The sequence below is a fragment of the Dipodomys merriami genome, unplaced genomic scaffold (genome assembly GCF_024711535.1).
Source record: "Dipodomys merriami isolate MVZ:Mamm:240054 unplaced genomic scaffold, mDipMer1.0.p SCAF_37, whole genome shotgun sequence".
Taxonomy (NCBI): domain Eukaryota; kingdom Metazoa; phylum Chordata; class Mammalia; order Rodentia; family Heteromyidae; genus Dipodomys; species Dipodomys merriami.
In genome coordinates this window covers 12,163,599-12,183,267 of record NW_027205270.1, presented here as the reverse complement: position 1 = coordinate 12,183,267, position 19,669 = coordinate 12,163,599, and the positions used below count along the sequence as shown (strand labels likewise).

General features: G+C 39.7%; 1 protein-coding gene across 3 annotated transcripts in view; it reads right to left on the bottom strand.

Moving 5' to 3' along the window:
* Dnah6 (dynein axonemal heavy chain 6) overlaps positions 1–19,669 on the bottom strand; it is a 196,070-nt gene that overhangs the window by 109,300 nt on the left and 67,101 nt on the right. For 2 of the 3 annotated variants that reach the window (XM_069989108.1, XM_069989110.1), the window contains 8 exons: positions 16,098–16,194; positions 13,139–13,358; positions 11,364–11,528; positions 11,164–11,277; positions 8,878–9,003; positions 8,626–8,781; positions 7,673–7,834; positions 4,315–4,452 (listed from right to left, as the gene is read on the bottom strand). In XM_069989108.1, coding sequence (XP_069845209.1) covers positions 4,315–4,452; positions 7,673–7,834; positions 8,626–8,781; positions 8,878–9,003; positions 11,164–11,277; positions 11,364–11,528; positions 13,139–13,358; positions 16,098–16,194 — 1,178 coding nt within the window. The remainder of the gene's footprint in view (positions 1–4,314; positions 4,453–7,672; positions 7,835–8,625; positions 8,782–8,877; positions 9,004–11,163; positions 11,278–11,363; positions 11,529–13,138; positions 13,359–16,097; positions 16,195–19,669) is intronic. The other variant, XM_069989109.1, reaches the window with a different exon arrangement.

Below are 19,669 nucleotides of genomic sequence, written 5' to 3'. Positions count from 1 at the left end.
ACCTGAAAAAGGAAATCAAAACAGAACTTAGAAAGTGGCAAAACTCCCATGCTCCTGGATTGGAAGGATCAACATCATGAAAATGGCAATACTTCCCAAGGCTATCTACAAATTCAATGTGACACCCATCAAAATTCCACCCTCATTCTTCAAGGAAATAGAAGAGGCAATCCAAAAATTCATATGGAACAATAAAAGACCCTGAATAGCAAAAATGCTCCTTAACAGAAAGAACACTGCTGGAGGAATATCAATACAAATTTCAAACTCTACTATAAAACCATAGTAATCAAAACAGCTTGGTACTGGCACAAGAACAGACCTCAGGACCAATGGAATAGAATTGAAAATCCAGAAATGTACCTACAGACCTACAGACCTATAGCCATCTAATCTTCAATAAGGGAGCTAAAAAAATAGAATGGAAGAAAGACAGCCTCTTCAGTTAATGGTGCTGGCAAAATTGGTTAACTACTTGTAGAAAACTAAAGCTAGATCCTTATATATCACCCTGCACTAGAATCAACTCCAAATGGATCAAAGATCTCGGAGTCAAAGCAGACACTCTGAAAAAATTACAGGATGGAATAGGAGAAACCCTAGGTCTCCTTGGCACAGGCTGAAATTTTCTTAATAGAGACCCAGAAACACAACAAATCAAAGAAAAGTTGGACAAATGGGATTGCATGAAGTTGCAGAGCTTCTGCATGGCAAAGGACATAGCTAGCAAGATCAATAGAAAGCCTACGGATTGGGAGAAGATCTTCACTAGCCATACAACAGACAAGGGTCTCATATCTAAAATATACTTGGAACTCAAAAAATTAAATCCCCCAACAACAAATCATCAAAGAAACAACTGCCCAATAAATAAGTGGGCTAAAGACTTAAAGGGAAACTTCTCTGAAGAGGAAAGAAGGATGGCCAATAGACACATGAAGAAATGCTCAACCTCCCTAGCCATAAAAGAAATGCAAATCAAAACAACATTGAGATACCACCTCACTCCAGTTAGAATGGCTAAAATCAAGAACTCTAACAACAACAGATGCTGGAGGGGATGTGGACAGAAAGGAACCTTACTTCATTGTTGGTGGGAGTGTAAACTTGTTCAACCACTTTGGAAAGTAGTATGGAGGTTCCTCAAAAGACTCCACATAGAGCTCCCCTATGACCCAGCAATCCACTTTTGGGCATTTACCCAAATGTTTACAAAGAAGACCACACTAAAGCTACCAGCATGACTATTTTTATTGCAGCACTATTTACTATAGTTAAGATATGGAACCAACCCAGATGCCCCTCAGTAGATGAATGGATCAAGAAAATGTGGTATATATACACAATGGAATTCTATGCCTCCATCAGAAAGAATGACATTGTCCCATTTGTTAGGAAATGGAAAGACTTGGAAAAAATTATATTAAGTGAAGTAAGTCAGGCCCAAAGAAACATAGGTCCCATGGTTTCCCTTATTTGCAATATCTAGTATATGTCTGAGTCAAGTAGAAAAGGTCAGATAAGGTGATGTTAGGGAAATGAACCCTAAGCCTAAGATATGTACTCAAATGTTTTTTTTTCTTTCATGCGATTGTTTCTAACACATTTATAAGATTATGTCTTTGTTGCTTTGTATGTCCCTCCCCCACAGTATAACCCCTGCTTTCACTGTATTTGATGTCGGTATAATTTGTGGAGGGGAAGGGGAAAATCAAATCATCTAAATAGGGATACAGGTGGATTCATTGCAACAATGAGATGTACAAGTCATTATGTCGAAAATGAACTTTACAACTTTGGTGCGGTGGGGGGGGTGGGGGGTGGGGGTGGGAGGATAAGGTGGGGGGGATGGGAAGGGATAGGAAGGGGAAACAAAGGAGGAGGCTACAATGCTTGATAAGAAATGTACTCATTAATCTTGCCCATGTAATTGTAACCCCACTGTACAGTATTTTCACAATAAAAAAAAAAGAATGGCTTTTGTCCCATGATTGGGAAGAAACACAAGAGAGCTCATTAGGATAAAAGATAACAGTGGAGAGGTGGGTAGATAATGTGAGAGATAATGTGAGTCCGAATCTGAGAGGTTCGGATGAGAGGTACTAAGTATTTTATTTTATTGTATTGTAAAGATGCTGTACAGAGGGGTTACAGTTACATGAGTAAGGCGATGAGTGCATTACTTGTCGATCATTGTTACCCCTTCCCCTGTTGTTGTCCCACTATCCCTTCCCTCCCCCATCTCCCACACTCTTCCCCACTCCACCCCTCCCCCTGCCCGAAGTTGTAAAGTTTCCAATATATTGTCCTGTAGGTATCCTTGTTGCATTTGGTTGTTCCCATTCTCCTCCCCAGATAGGACAAATGTATATACAAGATGCAGGGTACCAAAATCAAGTACAGTGACAACAGGGGATATGCCATAGGGGAAAGAACATACAAAGGAAACAACAACAACAAAATAAAATCACATGGTATATTTAAAACAATAACAATAAAGACAGACCTCTTGTGCCCATATTTTGGGGTTCATTTCACTTAGCATCATCTTATATGGTCATATGTACATGGATTTTGAGCTTCTCAGCTTATCTGATAGGATTATCCTATGTGTATACTAATTATTCCAAATAAGGGAAACCATGGGACCTACATTTCTTTGGGACTGGGTTACTTCACAATATGATTTTTTTCCAAGTCTTTTCATTTCCTAACAAATGGGGCATGTCATTTTTTCTGATGGAATTCCATTGTGTGTGTGTGTGTGTATGTGTGTGTGTGTGTGTGTGTGTTGTGTATATATTGTATATATATATATACATATATATATGTATATATATAAAACATTTTCTTAATCTACTCATCTACTGAGAGGCATCTGGGTTGGTTCTATATCTTAGCTATGGTGAATAATGCTGTGATAAACATAGTTGTGCTTTAGAGTGGCCTTGTTTGTGAGCACTTGGGTAAATACCCAGAAGTGGGATTGTTGGGTCATAGGGAAGCTCTATGTATAGTTTTTTGAGGAACTTCCATCCTGATTTCCAGAGTGATTGGACAACTCCCACCAACAGGCACTAACTATGAATAAATATAACTTGGTGACAGTTTGAATTTGGGATAGTAAGGGGGGCAAATGGCGAAGTCAAGGTTTCTAGTTGGGCCATTGGATGAAGGTTACACTATACCTGAGGAAGACAGGCAAGGCCAAGGTAGAGTTGGGGCCATGTGTCACACATCACCTAAAACCTTGGGAAAGTGTCAGGTACTTCACAAAGGTCTGACTAAATGATTAAAGTCTAATGAAAAGAAGTTAGTTACCATGACTTTGCCATTTAGTACCACTGGACTCATTAAAGTCCAATTTTTGCTTTCTTTTTAGTTCTGTAATTTGTTGTTTCAAGTCTTCATCAGAGCACTTTTAATGAGAATGACTTCTGTCCCTGAGCTGGAGCCTCAGGCAAGAAACCCTACTTGGCCAGGATCAATCTCATTCATGGAGTCTGAGGAAGTTTGAAGGCTCTTCTGAAAGGGATGAAGGGACTAATGGGGGACTCAGCGCAGTTTTTGCCAGGGGCGGGGGCAGTTCTGGTTTGTACAAGCTGCCCAGTGCTGCCCTTTGGAGACTAACTCAGAAGGCTGACAAAGAGTAGTAGAGGAACTGCTCCCATCCTTGGATGCGATCAGCTTCCAAATACAAAACTCCTTCTTCAGGAGCTTGCTCCTGTGGGCCTAAAACAAATGTCAATCAACAGGAAGACTTTAGAATGTACATTGGCCTCTATCCTCCTTGGATTTCCCCATCTACTGAGGAATGGAGAGATGGAGTTCTTGGGTTTCTCCAGACTTGTCTTGTTTTTCTACCAGCACTACATTGAACCTAGAGGTTATGATGAGCATGGTAGAATCCAGCAAAAACAGCATAAAGAGAGAGCAAGAGAGCAGGGAAGTAAATGTCAAAGGCAAGAAGAAGAAATGTGAGGAGGAAAAGAGTGTGGAGATCAGAGGAACAATGTGTGTGTGTGTGTGTGTGTGTGTGTGTGTGTGTGCGCGCGCGTGCCCACATGCGTGCCAGAGAGGTGGCATGAAGAGCAAAGGTCAGGGACTGTGTCACACAATCTTAGTATCCCTATGTCCCAGCATAGGGCATCCTTTTGGATGAGGAATTAATTTTTCAAGTAAGTCCTGTTGCTACAGCTTTCATTGATTATACTAAAAATGTGGACCAGCCTGTCTAAAGTTAGCACTGTCCTTCCTAAAATGCAATAATCTGGATTCATTACCAATTGGAGAAAAGCTACCTCAATGTTTTACCTTTGCAGCTTTGGCATTCCTGATGGTGATAAGTTGCTGGGCAATAACTGACAAAACTTCTATGTCAATTCGATTAAATTCATCAAAGCAGCACCAGGCCCCAGACTGTGCCAAGCCACTGAAGAAGCGCCCCATCATCTGAAATAAAGAAAGCAACAACAACGACACAAAAACATTCAATTTTAGATGGCATAGTTCAACTCCTTCAAAAGTTAAACTATTGTCTTGGGGTGGTAGCTCAGTGGTACAGTATTTGCTATTAAATTCTAGGCTGAAATATTAAAGAGACGAGAGGCAGTACTTGTAAACCGGCAATAGCTTGATGTCAATATGACCATGACTGTTATAGTTAACTGTATTATATGTCAGAAACCTATTTACAAGAGGAAATAGAAATTTGCTTCTCTTTAAGTGATTCACATCTAATTTTTATTTTTAGGTATCATGATAATCTGATCAATGTTTTTTCTTTTCTATTACATCTGTTGACCACTGAAAAACTGGATGCATCCTCAAAGAATCCAATGCACAGAGGAATCAAACTTAAGTACTTTACAGAAACTTTGGGGGAATTCTACTAATGGAAACTTCCATTGTCTTTAGAGAATCCTCTTGATGGATGCCTTCTGGGCAGAAGGTATCCTTTCATGGGATAAGGTCATGGTTCTTGATTTAGTCTATGGCAGAATCCTAGTGGTGAAGAAAAATGAGTAGCTGTGGCTATCTGAGTGAGGAAAGACTTTGGACATCTAATTCCAGTATTAGTTCATCCTAAATCAATGACATCTGTAATCATTCTGTTCACCAATCAGATAATCCTTCAGGTACTGGGTATTAGGATCTGAGTATCTTTTTGGAGAATATAAGTTAATTTAAATTTGGAGTGAGGTGCTGGTAGAAAACAGGGGAAATTCTGTGATGTATATCATAAAAATACCTACCCAGAATGCTTAAGAACAGCCTACAGAGTGAGGTGCTGGTAGAAAACAGGGGAAATTCTGTGATATATATCATAAAAATACCTACCCAGAATGCTTAAGAACAGCCTACCAGAAGCTGTCACAGGTAAAGATGCAGCAGTTACTTGATGTAGCCAGAAGAGAGGGCTGTTGAGTCATTTTTTGTGGTTTGGATAGAGTTGTTTTATGTTTGTGTTCATTTTTAGACATGATTATGGCATCTTTTTTTTTTTTTTTTTTTTTTTTTGGTCTTGCTGCTCAGTGGATGTATAGGGACCTAATGTAATGTTGGTAGTTGGTGAAATTATGTTCAGTTGGACAAGCAAACAGTGGGATTAAGCCAGGTTAATCTTTCAGTGGATGGCCATCAGGGACTCTCCCTCCCCTTTGTTCAAGAGACCAAGTGTTTAGCGGTTGGGTGATCGTTGGGAACAATGTTTAGAGTTATTTCTACCATTTTGTCTTGAAGCATTTTTACTTTGTATAAGAGGTAGAAGATTACCATCATTCTGCCATTTTCAATACTTTCCAGCAATTTTTACTGTTGCTAAAGGAAACTTCAGATAGTACATTATTTCATCGTAGATTTTCTGAAATGTAAGAAGCTAACATTTCAGGTCCCACCCAAGATCTACAAATCAGAAAATGCATTTCATTTTTAATCAGAATATGTATTTTAAAGAGGTTTAAATTGAACATGTCCTGGTGACATTTTCCAAAAAGAAATGTATTGATTACCTGACTTATGATACAAATTCCTTTCTATAACATCTTAATAATAACAATAAAATTAACATGTCCATTTATATTTACAATGCATCTTGACCAGAATCACTCTTCTCTCATTCTTTCCCCAGAATATGTATTTATATTTAATAAAAGATCTCTAGATGATTCATGTGCCCAATATAGCTACACAAACATTGTCCTTTAGAAGAAGTAAAGAAAATGGAAAAATAAAGTAAATACCAGTCTACTACTGCAAATTCTTAGAATGTTTTCATTTGAGAGTTTGAGGTTTTGTGAAGTTATGTTGATCTTTCTCTATGGGTCTAATATTCCATAAATTCTACCGTGAACAATCGGTGTGTGCCACGTGAAGGGTTTGCACAGTTTTTACTCTCAGCAAAACAAACAACTGTACCAATACAATAATGTGTACATTTGGCTGTCAGTATAGTCTTTAAAGGTTCTGGAAAGTGTCCAAAGTTAATATGGAAAAACATAGAAATAAATTTATGTTTTTGCCATTTTAATAGCAATCACCAAAAGAACTAAAAATAAATAAACATCAGTGAAAGTCTAAAAGTACTTTTAGAGGAGTCTTGAGGTCAAAGTTATATACAGAGGGGTTACATTGATGTGAGTCAGGTAATGAATATATTTCCTTTTGTACAGTGTCATCTGTCTCCTCATTCTCTAATATTCCTTTCTTAATAGAGCACACAGCTGTTTGAAGCTAGTTTTCTTGAAATACTTCAACCAAAACAACATATTGCAAATATGAGAATCTGGCTGTTTTCTAGCACATCAAACATCAGAGATTTTAAAAAGTAAAAAAAATGATGCTAATTAATTTGTTTTGTTTAGGAAGTTGTGTTACACAAAATATGTTTTTGTTCACATGGAATCGGCTTTTTAATTTTTAAAACAAAAATTATATAAATAACCCACTTTTATTTCGAACATGGTGATTATCAGCAGATGTAATCTGTAAGAATGTAAGAGCAAGTGCCAGTAGCTCATGCCTGTAATCTGACTATTCAGGAGTCTGAGATCTGGAGATCATAGCTCCAAGCCAGCCTACACTGACAAATCAGCGAGACTCTTATCTGCAGCTAACCACCAAAAAGCTGAAAGTGAAGGTGTGGCTCAAGTGGTAGAGTGTCAGTTTTGGGCATAAAAGCCAAGGAAGAGTACAAGTTTGTGTCCAAGCACCAGTGCTGGCACAGGCACGGGCACACTTGCACACATGCAGAGTGTGGAAGGCTCCATGACCCAAAAGCTCGAGAACCTTATCACTATGCTGTATCGCATACATATTGCTGTCAAGACACAAGTCTCTACATTTCCCATCTTCTCTTGTAAGCTTATTTCTTGTTCCTTGGTTTCACTGATATCCTCTTATATTTTATCTCATTTCTTTCCATGTACGGACACATAGATATTTAAAGTTTCTACCATTTGGTAACACCTCCCTTGGCCTCAGTTTTCTCTTGGGCTACCCAGCTCACAATGCATTCGCTCCTCTGGTTCTGTTTACTCTAACCATTCCTTGATCCAGGTCTTTCCCCTTGTTTACCAGCACCCCATTCTCTCCTTGTTTTGTTATATCTTGTTGAAAACGGAGAGAACCACATGAAACACCTGAAATTAGTATTCAGACGGATGAACTGTACCTTGTAATCCAAGCCATCAGAACAATTAAAGACCACACACTGGATGGCAAGAGCTTTTGCTAGATCTTTGGTGGTCTCTGTTTTCCCAGTGCCAGCAGGACCAGCTGGTGCTCCCCCTAGGTCAAGCTGCAGAGCCCCCATGAGGCAAAGATAGCAGCGATCCTAAAGAAGTCAATAAATTGTCATTATTAAAGGAATTGACTTTGGACACAAATTCCTAAGTCATTTTCTTTCTTTAGGAAGAGGGTCACTATTCCCATGAAACATTTTATAACCACTGAAACATACTCACAGATCTGTGTATATAGCTAAATAATGCAAATCTTGGTTTTACAAAGTTGTAGTACATCAATTCTTTTCAAAAGTTTATGCTAGATAAAAAATTATGCTGGGGGCTGGGAAGGTGGCTCAGTGGTAGAGTGCTTGCCTTGCATGCCTGAGGCCCTGGGTTCGATTCCTCAGCACCACATAAGCAAAAAGAAAAAAGCCGGAAGTGGCGCTGTGGCTCAAGTGGTAGAGAGCTAGCCTTGAGCTGAAGAGCTGAGGGACAGTGCCCAGGCCCCGAGTTCAGGCCCCATGACCGGACCCCCCCAAAAAAAAATTATGCTGGTTAAAAACATTACTCATATTGCCAGGTATGGTGGCTCATGCCTGTAATCCCAGCTACTTGGGAAGCTTTGATAGGAGGATTGTGGTTGGAGAAACAGCCCAGGAAAAAAAATTAACAAGAGCTAATCTCAAAAACTAAGCTGGGCATGGTGGTGCATGCCTATGGTCCCAACTACTGGGGAGACACAGGTAGGAAATTGGCCCAACAAAAGAGAGCAAAACTCCACCTGAAAAAAAGGGCTGGGGGTATGGCTCAAGTGGTAGGCAAATGAGTCCCTGAGTTCAAATCCCAGGACTGGGGAGTGAAAAGCATGTGTGATAACTTACACAAGTCAGTCACTTACCGTGAGAGGAGTAATAACTAATCTTGGACAGGCTCCCAAATATTCATAGCCGTAAGTGTACTGAGAAAGTGCCATTCTAGCTACGCAATTATCCAAGTCGACATCCCAGTAATAGCGCAGTTGCCTCTGCCAGTCAAAGGAGTTGACTGTGTCTACCTACACAAAAGTGATAAGCATAATCTCAGATGTGAGAGTAGAGAACACACATATTTCAGAAATAAGTATGTGAATTGACCTCAGTCAAATGTTTACCTTGGCTTGCACAAGTTCAGTGACTATATCTCTTGCGTGCACATCAATGGTAATCAATGCAGTTATAATGTTTCTGTGTATTTTAGGAAGACTGCCTCGAACTAGTGCAGCTAGGGCATTTAATCTCTATAATTACAAACAAAAAAAACCCTGTCAGTAAGTTTTTCCACACTAGCTTGTTTACTCATATTTTTACCATTAAATTTAGAGTACCTATCTCCTAAAAACCATCTAAGAATTTATAATTCTGTAACAAAGTAATGCTTCCACTAATTCCCATTGGATTTCTGTGAAATATTTACTGTCTTATTCTTACATTTGAGGAGACTGACAGAGTGGTAAATAACTTGATGGCAGTCAGAGTTATAAGGTAGGAAAGAGGCTCCAGTAGACCTTTGTTTGCCTGTCCTGGGGACTCCACACTGTCCCTGAGCAATTTTTTTTTTAGCTCAAGGCTAGCTCTACCACTTGAGCCACAGCTTTACTTGTGGCTTTTTCTTAGTTAATTGGAGATGAGACTCATGGACTGTCTGGGCCAGCTTCAAACCATAATTCTCAGGTTTTAGCCTGGTCAGTAGTTAGGAACACAGGCATGAACTACTGGTGTTTGGCCCAGGAAAGTTCACATTCTCAATCGCCACATGATGCTGTCTCTAGGGGAATATCTGTTTGAAAATTAAATGTAATAGAAGGTGATGCTTTTCACTTCTAGGGGGTAGTTTTTCCACTGATAATCAGAAAACCTGAGCATTTTAATCAGGACAATGACTAATTAAATAAATACAACTATTTGTAAAGCTCTTGCTTTCCACTTAATTGTTAAATCTTTATCAAAGGGAAGGGGTGCCTCTGAGGGTTGAGGACCTCTGATGGATTGTCACTCAGACCAATCTCAGTTGAAGCAGCTACTATGGAGAGGTCAGTACAACTTTCTTTGGGAAGTCATTTCTGTCTTCTGGGGCTCAGGAGTTATTGTGAACTTAAACTTCTCTTAAAAACATCAAGCTGGGTACAGGGGTTCATCCTTCCAATTCTAGCTGCTAGGGAGGCAGAGATGGGAAGGATTACAGTTTGAGATGAGCCTGGGCAAAAATGTTAGGATCTCCTTCTCTAATAAAAACCTGGTCATTGCGGCATATGACTGTTAATCTCAGCTACATAGGAAGTATAAACAGGAGGATCTCAGTCCAGGTCTGCCTGGACATAACATAAAATTCTATTGGGAAAAATAAACCACAAGAGAGTTTGGGACATGGCTCAAGTGGTAGAGCACCTGCCTAGAAAGCACAAAGCACCAAGTTCTAACTCTACTGCCGGTAAGTAGGTGTGCATTCACATGCAGACACATACACTCTCACACACCACATAAACTTTTTTTATATATAAGCTAGTTCCACAGAGACAAACATCACCTTTTCATTTGTGGAAACGAAGGTAAAGCAAAGCAAAACAAAAGAATCAAGGCTATGAAAGTAAAAGGGGGACTATTAGGAAAGAGGAAGGGGAAGGGAAAAGGGGAAAAAGGTGTGTGTGTGTGTGTGTGTGTGTGTGTGTGTGTGTGTGTGTGTGTGTGTAGGGGGGAGGATAAAAGTGTAATAGGGGCCAGGCATTGGTGCCTCATACCTGTAATCCTAGCTACTCAGGAGGATGAGATCTGAGGCTCAAGGTCCAAAGGTCCAGCCTGAGCAAGAAAGTCCATGAGACTCTTTTTATCTCCAATTAATCACCAAAAAGCTGAAATGGAGCTGTATTTCAAGTGATAGGGTACTACCTTTGAGCAAAATGTTCAGAGACAGCACCCAGGCCCTGAATTCAAGCCCCAGAAATGGCACATACACACAAAAAAGAATAATGAGGGAAAGGATAACTATGAACAAAATGCATTATATGCATGTGTGGAAATGTGATGAAAGCCCTTATTATGTCAAGTTAATATGTGCCAATAAAAATACATAAACTTCTGTGAGAGGTATGCTGACCCTAGTATGTACATTTAGTGCCTAACAGTTGCAAACCATCGTAACATTGATGCTTTCTTCTTGAGTTGTTTTTTTTCCCTTGTTTTATTTAATGAGTACTCATGTAAACTTTAAATCAACACCAAGGATTTAGTGTCCTTAAGAAACAATGAACAACCTGGTTTCAGTGAGAATCCAGAAGTGCTTTGAAAGTCACATGAGGCCATTGGAAATTTTGCAATCAGGTGCATTTGCATTTGCAGTGGTAGTAAAAGCCACCAAGACCATCTGTTACAGCAAGATGCTCCATATCACTGTTAAATCTCACCTCAAAATTTACTTTTTCAAAAACTTCCAGGGCCTCTAAATGACTCTTCTCTTCTGTTTGTAGACTCTCTGTCAAATCACGGCACCACATGATTTGAGAAATGGTCAAGATGACCTGCGATAAAACATATGCTTTATGTGTGGGAGTTATCTCACCAAAACACAAAGGATCCAGAGACAGACATCTAACAAATGTGTTACTTGAGAAGCATGGCCAGAGATCACCCATTCTGTCCTCGGTTTCCCCTGATAGTCAGCCATGGCAGCCTTGCACAGGCGGCGCAGGGATGAGAACATGGCTTCTTCTACTTTACCCAGCCATTCCTCCACGTTGCCTCGGGCCTTGAGGCCTTTGCCCAAGCTAACCTAGAAGGTAATTAGAACAATGATAAAACAGTTCAGTGGAACTTGTAACCTGGGCATCTTCTCTTTCTCTGTCTCTCTCTCTGTCTCTCTCTCTCTGTCTCTCTGTCTCTGTCTCTCTCTCTCTCTCTCTCTCTCTCTCTCTCTCTCTCTCTCTCTCTGTCTCTGTCACTCTCAGTTTGTCTGTCTCTCTCTAGTTGGTTGTAGACTTGAACTCGGGGCCTGGGAACTGTCTCTGAGTTCTTTTGCTCAAGGCCAGCACTCTACCACTTAGAGCCACAGCACCACTTCCAGTTTATTTATTTATTTATTTTTGAGTAGTTAATTGGAGATAAGAGTCTCATTGGGACTTTTCTGCCTAGGCTGGCTTCAAACCACAATCCTCAGCTCTCAGGAGTAGCTAGGATTACAGATGGGAGCCATCTTTTCTCTTTCTGTAACAGAACCATGGGTTACACAAACACAGAAAACTGAAACTTGTGATTGCTACCCTAGTCCTGCTCCTCATTCCCCACTCCCCACTTCCTTCCTCACTGCTTTATTTCTCTGCTTCCTCCTCCTGAGCCAGTTCCTAGACAGGGGAGTCTTCATGTGCCACATGATGTTCTTCAAATATTTTCTTTGGCATACATGCTATTATCTGAGTTTTACCCCCGACCATACCACTGAAGATTTTTCTCATTAACGTTACCCATGTCACCACAAACACTCCCAAGGACATGACTGTCTTGTTTGTTTGCCACTCTGTCATCCGTTCTTTTATACTCGAAGGTTCACATTTTGCCAAGATTCGGTCCCAAATCCTCCCTTTCTGTTTTGCACTATTGATGAGCAGATTCTTTAGCAAGAGGACCGATTTGGGACAAAAAAATATTTATAGGTTCCCAAGACTCCCATCACTGTGCTTGAATTGGGCTCAAATCCTTGGCATTTCCCTGTGCAGTTCTGGAATGTTCTACCCTCTCATGGTCACACAGAGATACTTCTCATCTTTATTGGCTGATTAAGTGTGTGTGTGTGTGTGTGTGTGTGTGTGTGTGTGTGTGTGTGTGTGTGTGTGCGCGCGCGCACGTGCACACGCATGTGTGTGCACATACGTGCATGTGCTCTGTGTAGTCACATCTGCTGATGCATTCATGCTCACCAAGAGCAGTGGAGTGCCCTAGAGATGGCACTGCAGTAACTACCACTTCCGTGGTGCTCTAGTTTACAGATCCTCATCATCCCACTAGTCAGGTTCTATTGTGATCCACATTTTACAGAAGACATTAAAGGATGAGTCTTGGATCCAGAAAGCCTGGAAGAGAACTGGTGCTCTCAGTCACCCACTACAGCATCTCCTGGGGAGGGTTGGATAAACACAACTACAATTTTCTCCATTCTGTTTCCAAGAAGAGAGAACAAATGACTTGTTATTGCTTTGATAGGAGTATTTTAGCTATTTTGCAATTTCCCCACTAGACCAGGAACAATTTTGAGGCCAAGGCTCTTTTGAGCCTTGAAAAGGCTGAGCTAGCAGAACACCAGGCATTCTTAGAGAGAGAACAGATAAACCTCTAGCCCTACCAGAGTAACAAAGCTTACTGATAAGGAATTATGACAAAACATCTTACCCTTTCTCCCTCTGGCGACAGCATTGCCAGAATATCATTAGTATAAATTTTCTCTGGTTCTGTATCAATACCAGGAATTTTCCCTTCAGTAGGAGGCATGAGTGCAAATTCAAGCCTTGAAATGGAGTCAAAGCACTTCCTTAAGTGTGGCTGTACAGCCTGGGGATTTCGTGTCTGGGCCAAAATCTCCAGAAGTTCATCATTTGACAAGAAGTAAAATCTAGATTAAAGAGAATCCTTAATGAGCTTGGAGATAAGCCATAGGTAGACAAAAAAAATTTCCACAGTTGTATTTCTTCCCATGCACTGATTTCCTGGACTTTTGACTATATTGGTTTGGATTTCTGGGGAGTCTGTGAGTCTCTAAGTAAGTTTTCTGTGAAGATTAGTGACGATGCATTTTAAACATCTAGAATTAGTGGCTAGTATAATTTTTTCCATAAAAGTTATTAAAAAGGCTAGCTTTTGCTTAATTAGCTTTGTTTCAGTATCTGACTTGCCTTTATTCCTAAAGATATATTGCTTATTTCCCCTGATTCTATTTTAGTACCTTACATATACCTAGTATTCAATACATTCTCTTTTTTTGTTTGTTTGTTTTTTTTGGTGCTAGTCCTGGGGCTTGAGCTCAAGATCTGAGGACCTGGGCACTGTCCCTGAGCTTTATTGTTTAAGGGTAGTACTTCCCACTTGAGCCATAGTCTTTTTGTTGCTTTAATTGGAGATAAGGGTCTCATGATCTTTCCTGTCTGGGCTGACTTCAAAACATGATCCTCAGAACAGGCTTGAGCCACTGGTGCCTGACTAATATAATTTGTCAACACATTTTTTTTCAACTCTATGAAAGCTATACTTACATAGAAATAAAACATTTTGTATGTATTTCAACAATGTTATCAGAAAGATGGGTAAAAAAAAAAACTTGTGAACTCTTGTGAAACTCTGGAACACTACTTTGTTATAGATAGGGGATTGGCAAACTAAAGTCCACAAGCTGAATCTGGCTAGCTACTTGTTTTTTTTAAATATAATTTTATTGTTATTATTAAGGTGTTATTCAGAGGGGTTGCCATTTCATAAGTTAGGCAATGAGTACATTACTTTTTTGGACAATGTCACACCTTCCTTCATTCCCCTTTCTCCCCCTTCTCCCCCATTTCTCCTTCCTGTTACATAGTTTACTTTCCATATAGTGCATACTGAATAGCATGATTGCATTTGTTAACTCTTCCTCCCTTCCTTTCAGTGCCCCTCTAAAAACAAAAAAATACAAAGCAAAAACACTACCACCACTACCAATTATAATACACCAACAAGAAGAAACTCCAGTCTCAATTTCATGTAATTCATTTTGATAAATAGTGGCTACTTGTTTTGTAAATAAAGATTTATTGTCACAGAGATGTGTAGATAAGCTGTCTATGGCTCCTCTTGTTCTAAAATAGTGGAACTGAATGGGTGCAATAGACTATATGGTTGACAGGGCTTTTACATATTTGCTATATGGACTTCTATGAAATGTGTATGGTCCCTACTCTAGGTAACTGAAATATCTAAATGCCAGGTTTGCTTGAACTTAGATCTGGGCACTGTCCCTGAGTTTCTTTTACTCAAGGCGAGTACTCTATCACTTGAGCCACAGCTCCACTTGTGACTTCTTTTGGCAGTTAATTGGAGGTAAGAGTTCCCAGACTTTCCTGTGTGGGCTAGCTTTGAACTGTGATTCTCAGATCTCAGCCTCCTGAGTAGCTAGGTGTGAACCACTGGTGCCCAGCTGTGCCAGCTTTTCTGTAATATAATTTCAGTACTGTGTTTAAGCTTTCCAGTGGAATTTGACTTGTTAATTCCAGTCGACTTTGTGGTTCAAAGGAAAAGTGGGAGCTTCAAGGTAGTAGGAACAATTAAGTATTGAGATATAAGACAGTGGTTTGTGTACATTTTTTCCCCATTCAGTAAGAGTCCTTTTCTTACTGCTGCCACTCTCCCTATCTTTCTTACTTTTTGGAGGATCAAGTGCATAAAGCAGCATTTAGTAAATATCCTGGGTTGCTGGTTGCAATAAGGAAGAGCTGGAATGAATTTCCTTAGAAAATCATTCAGCTGGGGCTGGGAAGGTGGCTCAGTGATAGAACGCTTGCCTTGTATGCATGAAGCCCTGGGTTCGATTCCTCAGCACCACATAAGCAGAAAAAAAAGCCAGAAGTGGCGCTGTGGCTCAAGTGATAGAGTGCCAGCCTTGAGCTGAAGAGCTGAGGGAGAGTGCCCAGGCCCAGAGTTCAGGCCCCACAACTGGACCCTTCCCCCTCCCTCCCCCCCCCAAGAAAATCATTCAGCTAAGTTTTGGATTAGATTCTTCTCATGAAATGCTCTTCTGAGACTGAGAAGCAGAAGCCACTATTTCACCCTCACCTCCTGGACCTTAAGTATGTATAGCATGGATGTATTGAGAAGGCAGTGTTTCTTCTTTGGCTGTCAGATCTTCCTGACTTTCATCCCTTTTGTGTGGTAGGGAGCTGAGACTGACCATAATTCAGATATTTTTGCTGGTGCTTCCAGATTTTCTTTGAATGGTCCACATTTTTTCCCTTCTACTACTGTGACAATTTCTTATTTGCTGCTGATCAACTTAAGGGTAATTTCCCAGGACACCCAAGTCTAATTTTTCACATATGTGGACACATAATATAGACATGTGCACACATGCTCATCTATCCAATGGTAGACCAGTGCTATAATCAACAATCCTTTCAGCACTGCGAATATTTAACCCATTCAAATCTTTACCAAGTATTGTAGATTTATTCTTGAGACTTAACACTTCCCAATCAATATATTGGCTGAAGTTTCATTATCATAGATCTCTCTTTCTTTTCTCTCTCTCTCTCTGATTTTCTGATATTTTGAGGTTATAACCATAACAGTCAATTACTAAAGAGATATCAGTGTTTTACAAACTTACCTTGGAAAGATAACTCTCTTTGATTCTAAATATGCTTCTAGACACTTCTGAATTTGGTCAAGTAATGCATTGTTGTTCTGAAAAGTCTCAAGAAGACCTGCTCAGTGGGAAAAAATAATATTGGTAAAGTTATATTAAAATAGAGAAAGCAATTTAAAGGAAAAGTATAATATACTATCTTATTATAAAAATCTTTAGTTTGATTTGATGGACAGTTGGGTTAATAATAACCTAAGAACCTTATTACTTTTAATAACATTCATTTTAATATTTCTATGTATTTCACTTGAAATATTTTTAGCTGGCATCTGCCATTGTTGGGGGACTGGAACTTCACAAATAAAAGCCAGTTGTGGCTGGGTGCTGGTGGCTCACGCCTCTAATCCTAGCTACTCAAGAGGCTGAGATCTGAGGATCATGGTTCAAAGCCAGCCCAGGCAGGAAAGTCCATGAGACTCTTATCTCCAATAAACCACCAGAAAACCAGAAGTGGCACTCTGGCTCAAGTGGTAGAATGCTCACCTTGAGCTGAAGAGCTGAGGGAGAATGTCCAGGCTCAGAGTTCAAGCCCCAAGACCGACAAAAAAAAAAAGAAAAAAAAAGCCAGATGTCTTCTCCTTAACCTTTTAAACAAAGCTGGTCTCTAGGAACTGTTCTTTTTCTATCATTTTTTTACTGGTGTCTTTTCTGCATCCACTGTATGTTTAAATGCCTGAAGTGTGACAATTAGATATAATTTGTTATTCCTATAGTTGTTTTTTTTTTTTTTGGGTCCGGTCGTGGGGCCTGAACTCTGGGCCTGGGCGCTGTCCCTTAGCTCTTCAGCTCAAGGCTAGCACTCTACCACTTGAGCCACAGCGCCACTTCCGGCTTTTATCTTTTTGCTTATGTGGTGCTGAGGAATTGAACCAGGGCCTCAGGCATGCAAGGCAAGCGCTCTACCACTGAGCCACCTTCCCAGCCCCTATTCCTATAGTTCTTGATGGAGCAACATCCATCTCTCTTCACATTTGTGGTTTGGCTGCCTATCACAGTAGCAGTTCCCCCATCAGCCAAGAATCAGTTCAAAGTCTTTTTTATCTTTAAAAAAATTTTATCGTAAAGGTGATATACAAAGGGGTTACAGTTATGTAACCTAGGTATTGAGTACATTTGTTTTTGAACAGTGTCACCTCTTCCCTTGTTTTCTCCCAGTTTTTATTCTCCTGTCTCCCCTCTCCCCAGCTCAAGTTGTAAAGTTTATTTTCAACATAGTGTCTAGTGAATACCACTGCTGAATTAGTTCACTCTTTGTCCCACAGTTTCTGGGCTTCCCCTTCCCCTCCCCAAATCAGACAAACTTACATATAAGACAAAATGTACAGAAATCAAAAACAGCAACAAAAGGGGAAAAACAGGAGGAAAAAAGGGGAAAAATACACAAAAAGTAAAATATAAAGCCTCTTGCTTTTGTTTCTTGGAATTCATTTTGATAAGCATCATTATGTGTGATCATATGCACATAGCGATTGAGCCCTTGTGATCCTCTTGTAAGAGTATCCTCCTTCAGTCTTACTGTGTAAATGTTTAGAGTCCTGTTTAATTTATCATTTCCAAGTGTAATTTTTTGTCTTTTACTATCCATTGGATTTACTTGTAGATTTATAGACACGTTCTAATTATTACAAATAAGGGAACCCATGCAACTTGTTTTTTTGGGTCTGGCTTATTTTGCTTAATATAATTTTTTTTCAAATCTTCCCCTTTCCTTATGAATGTGGCAATGTCATTCTTGCTGATGGAAGCATATTATTCCATTGTGTATATATACTACATTGACTACATTGTTTTGAGGAGCAGCTGGGTTGATTCCAGATCTTGGCTATGGTAAACACTGCTGCAATGAACATAGTTGTGTTGGTGGCTTTAATGTGGCCTGGTTTGCCATCAATTGGATAAATGCCCAGGAGTGGGATTGTTGGGTTCTCAAAGACCCCATCCAATGCCTGGCTGTGCTCTCCAGCACACTTAACTCTCTAACCTTGGCTCCCAAGCCCTTCTCTTTGTGCACTCCACTCTACATTGACTTCCAGGTTGATAGTTGCATATGCACACTCTAACTTCTGAAACGTTTTCTTTTTCTAAACATTTAAAAATTTTACTTATTCTAATTTTACATTTTTTCCAGTCTTGGGGCTTGAACTCAGGACCTGGGCACTGTCCCTGAGCTTCTTTTGCTCAAGGCTAGCACTCTACCACTTGAGCTACAGCACCATTTCTGGCCATTTCTATGTGGTACTGAGGAATCAAACCCAAGGCTTCATACATGTTGGCAAGCACTCTACCACTAAGCCACATTCCCAGCCCTGAATCCTTTTCTTTGTTTCTCCTTTGCTTTTAACAATTTTCCTTTAGGTCCACATGCATTGTTCACTCCTTCTTTTCTGCAGGTTTCTGCTCAAAAACTACTCTAACTCTAAAAAAATGTCTTCTATGTCATAGGGACTACATATGGTAGTACTTGCCTATTATCTAGCCTTTTCATCCTGCTTGATTTCCCTCCATGGAAAATATACATTTACAGGTCTATACTTTATCTGGAGTCCTTAGAACCAAATGTATTGGAATCACATTATTTTTTAAAATTCAAAATTATTTTCTATAGCAAATTTAGTAGGGCCTGGTCTGCAACCTAATACAATGATGCATTTGCAGCAAAGCTTTGAATATTACAATTAAATGAGTTTGCAAGGCAGAATAATGTCTCCTTGAGAAGTCCAGGTCCTAGTTTCTGAACCCTGTGAATAGTTATTTCAATAGAAACAGGAACTTTATTGATATGATCATGTTAAGGATCTTAGGAGGAGGTAGTTATCTTACATTTGGTAGGCCCATTAATCACAAGGCCCTTGTAGGAAGGGGAGGCAGAGAAGGAGCTGTAACAATGGAAGCAGATGGTAGTGGTATATAACTGCTGACTAGAGGCTAGCCATGAGCCAAGGAAGGTAGACAACCTCTAATACCCTAAAGAGTTTTTACTTCTGTCTTTTCATGTTATTTTTCTTTTCTGATTGTGCCTTATGTAGGAGTTTTTGGACAAAGTGTAAAGCTCAACAAGTTGCCTTTGGATGGCCAGAAAGCTGCCTGAAACTATTCATCAGGACAGACCACATCCTTCCATTTGCGTACTGATGCTTTGGTACAAAACATCAAGTTCAGCAACTATCTATATGAACCCAGAGACACTGTTCCACATCCATAGAAATGTGACCTATTAAATGCATTTAAATCATAACTAGAATTGCAACATGTGGTGGTATTTTTAAGAAGTTTTGATGAATGTATTAAAAAATAAGACATGGAAAATTTTGTGCTTATATCTGTGGGGGAGCTTTAACAGACTAAGTCAGTTAAATGTTAACACAGATCCTGTAAATACAAAATTATGAGCAAGAGAGCCATCATTGATATCTTCAAAAATCAGTAAAAATAGCAAAAAAAGTAGATAAATTGTGCTCTAAAGTTACAAACTAAGTTGTGAGCTAATAAGAAAAAGTATAGTGTTCAATCTAGTGTTGAATGTGACACAGTTT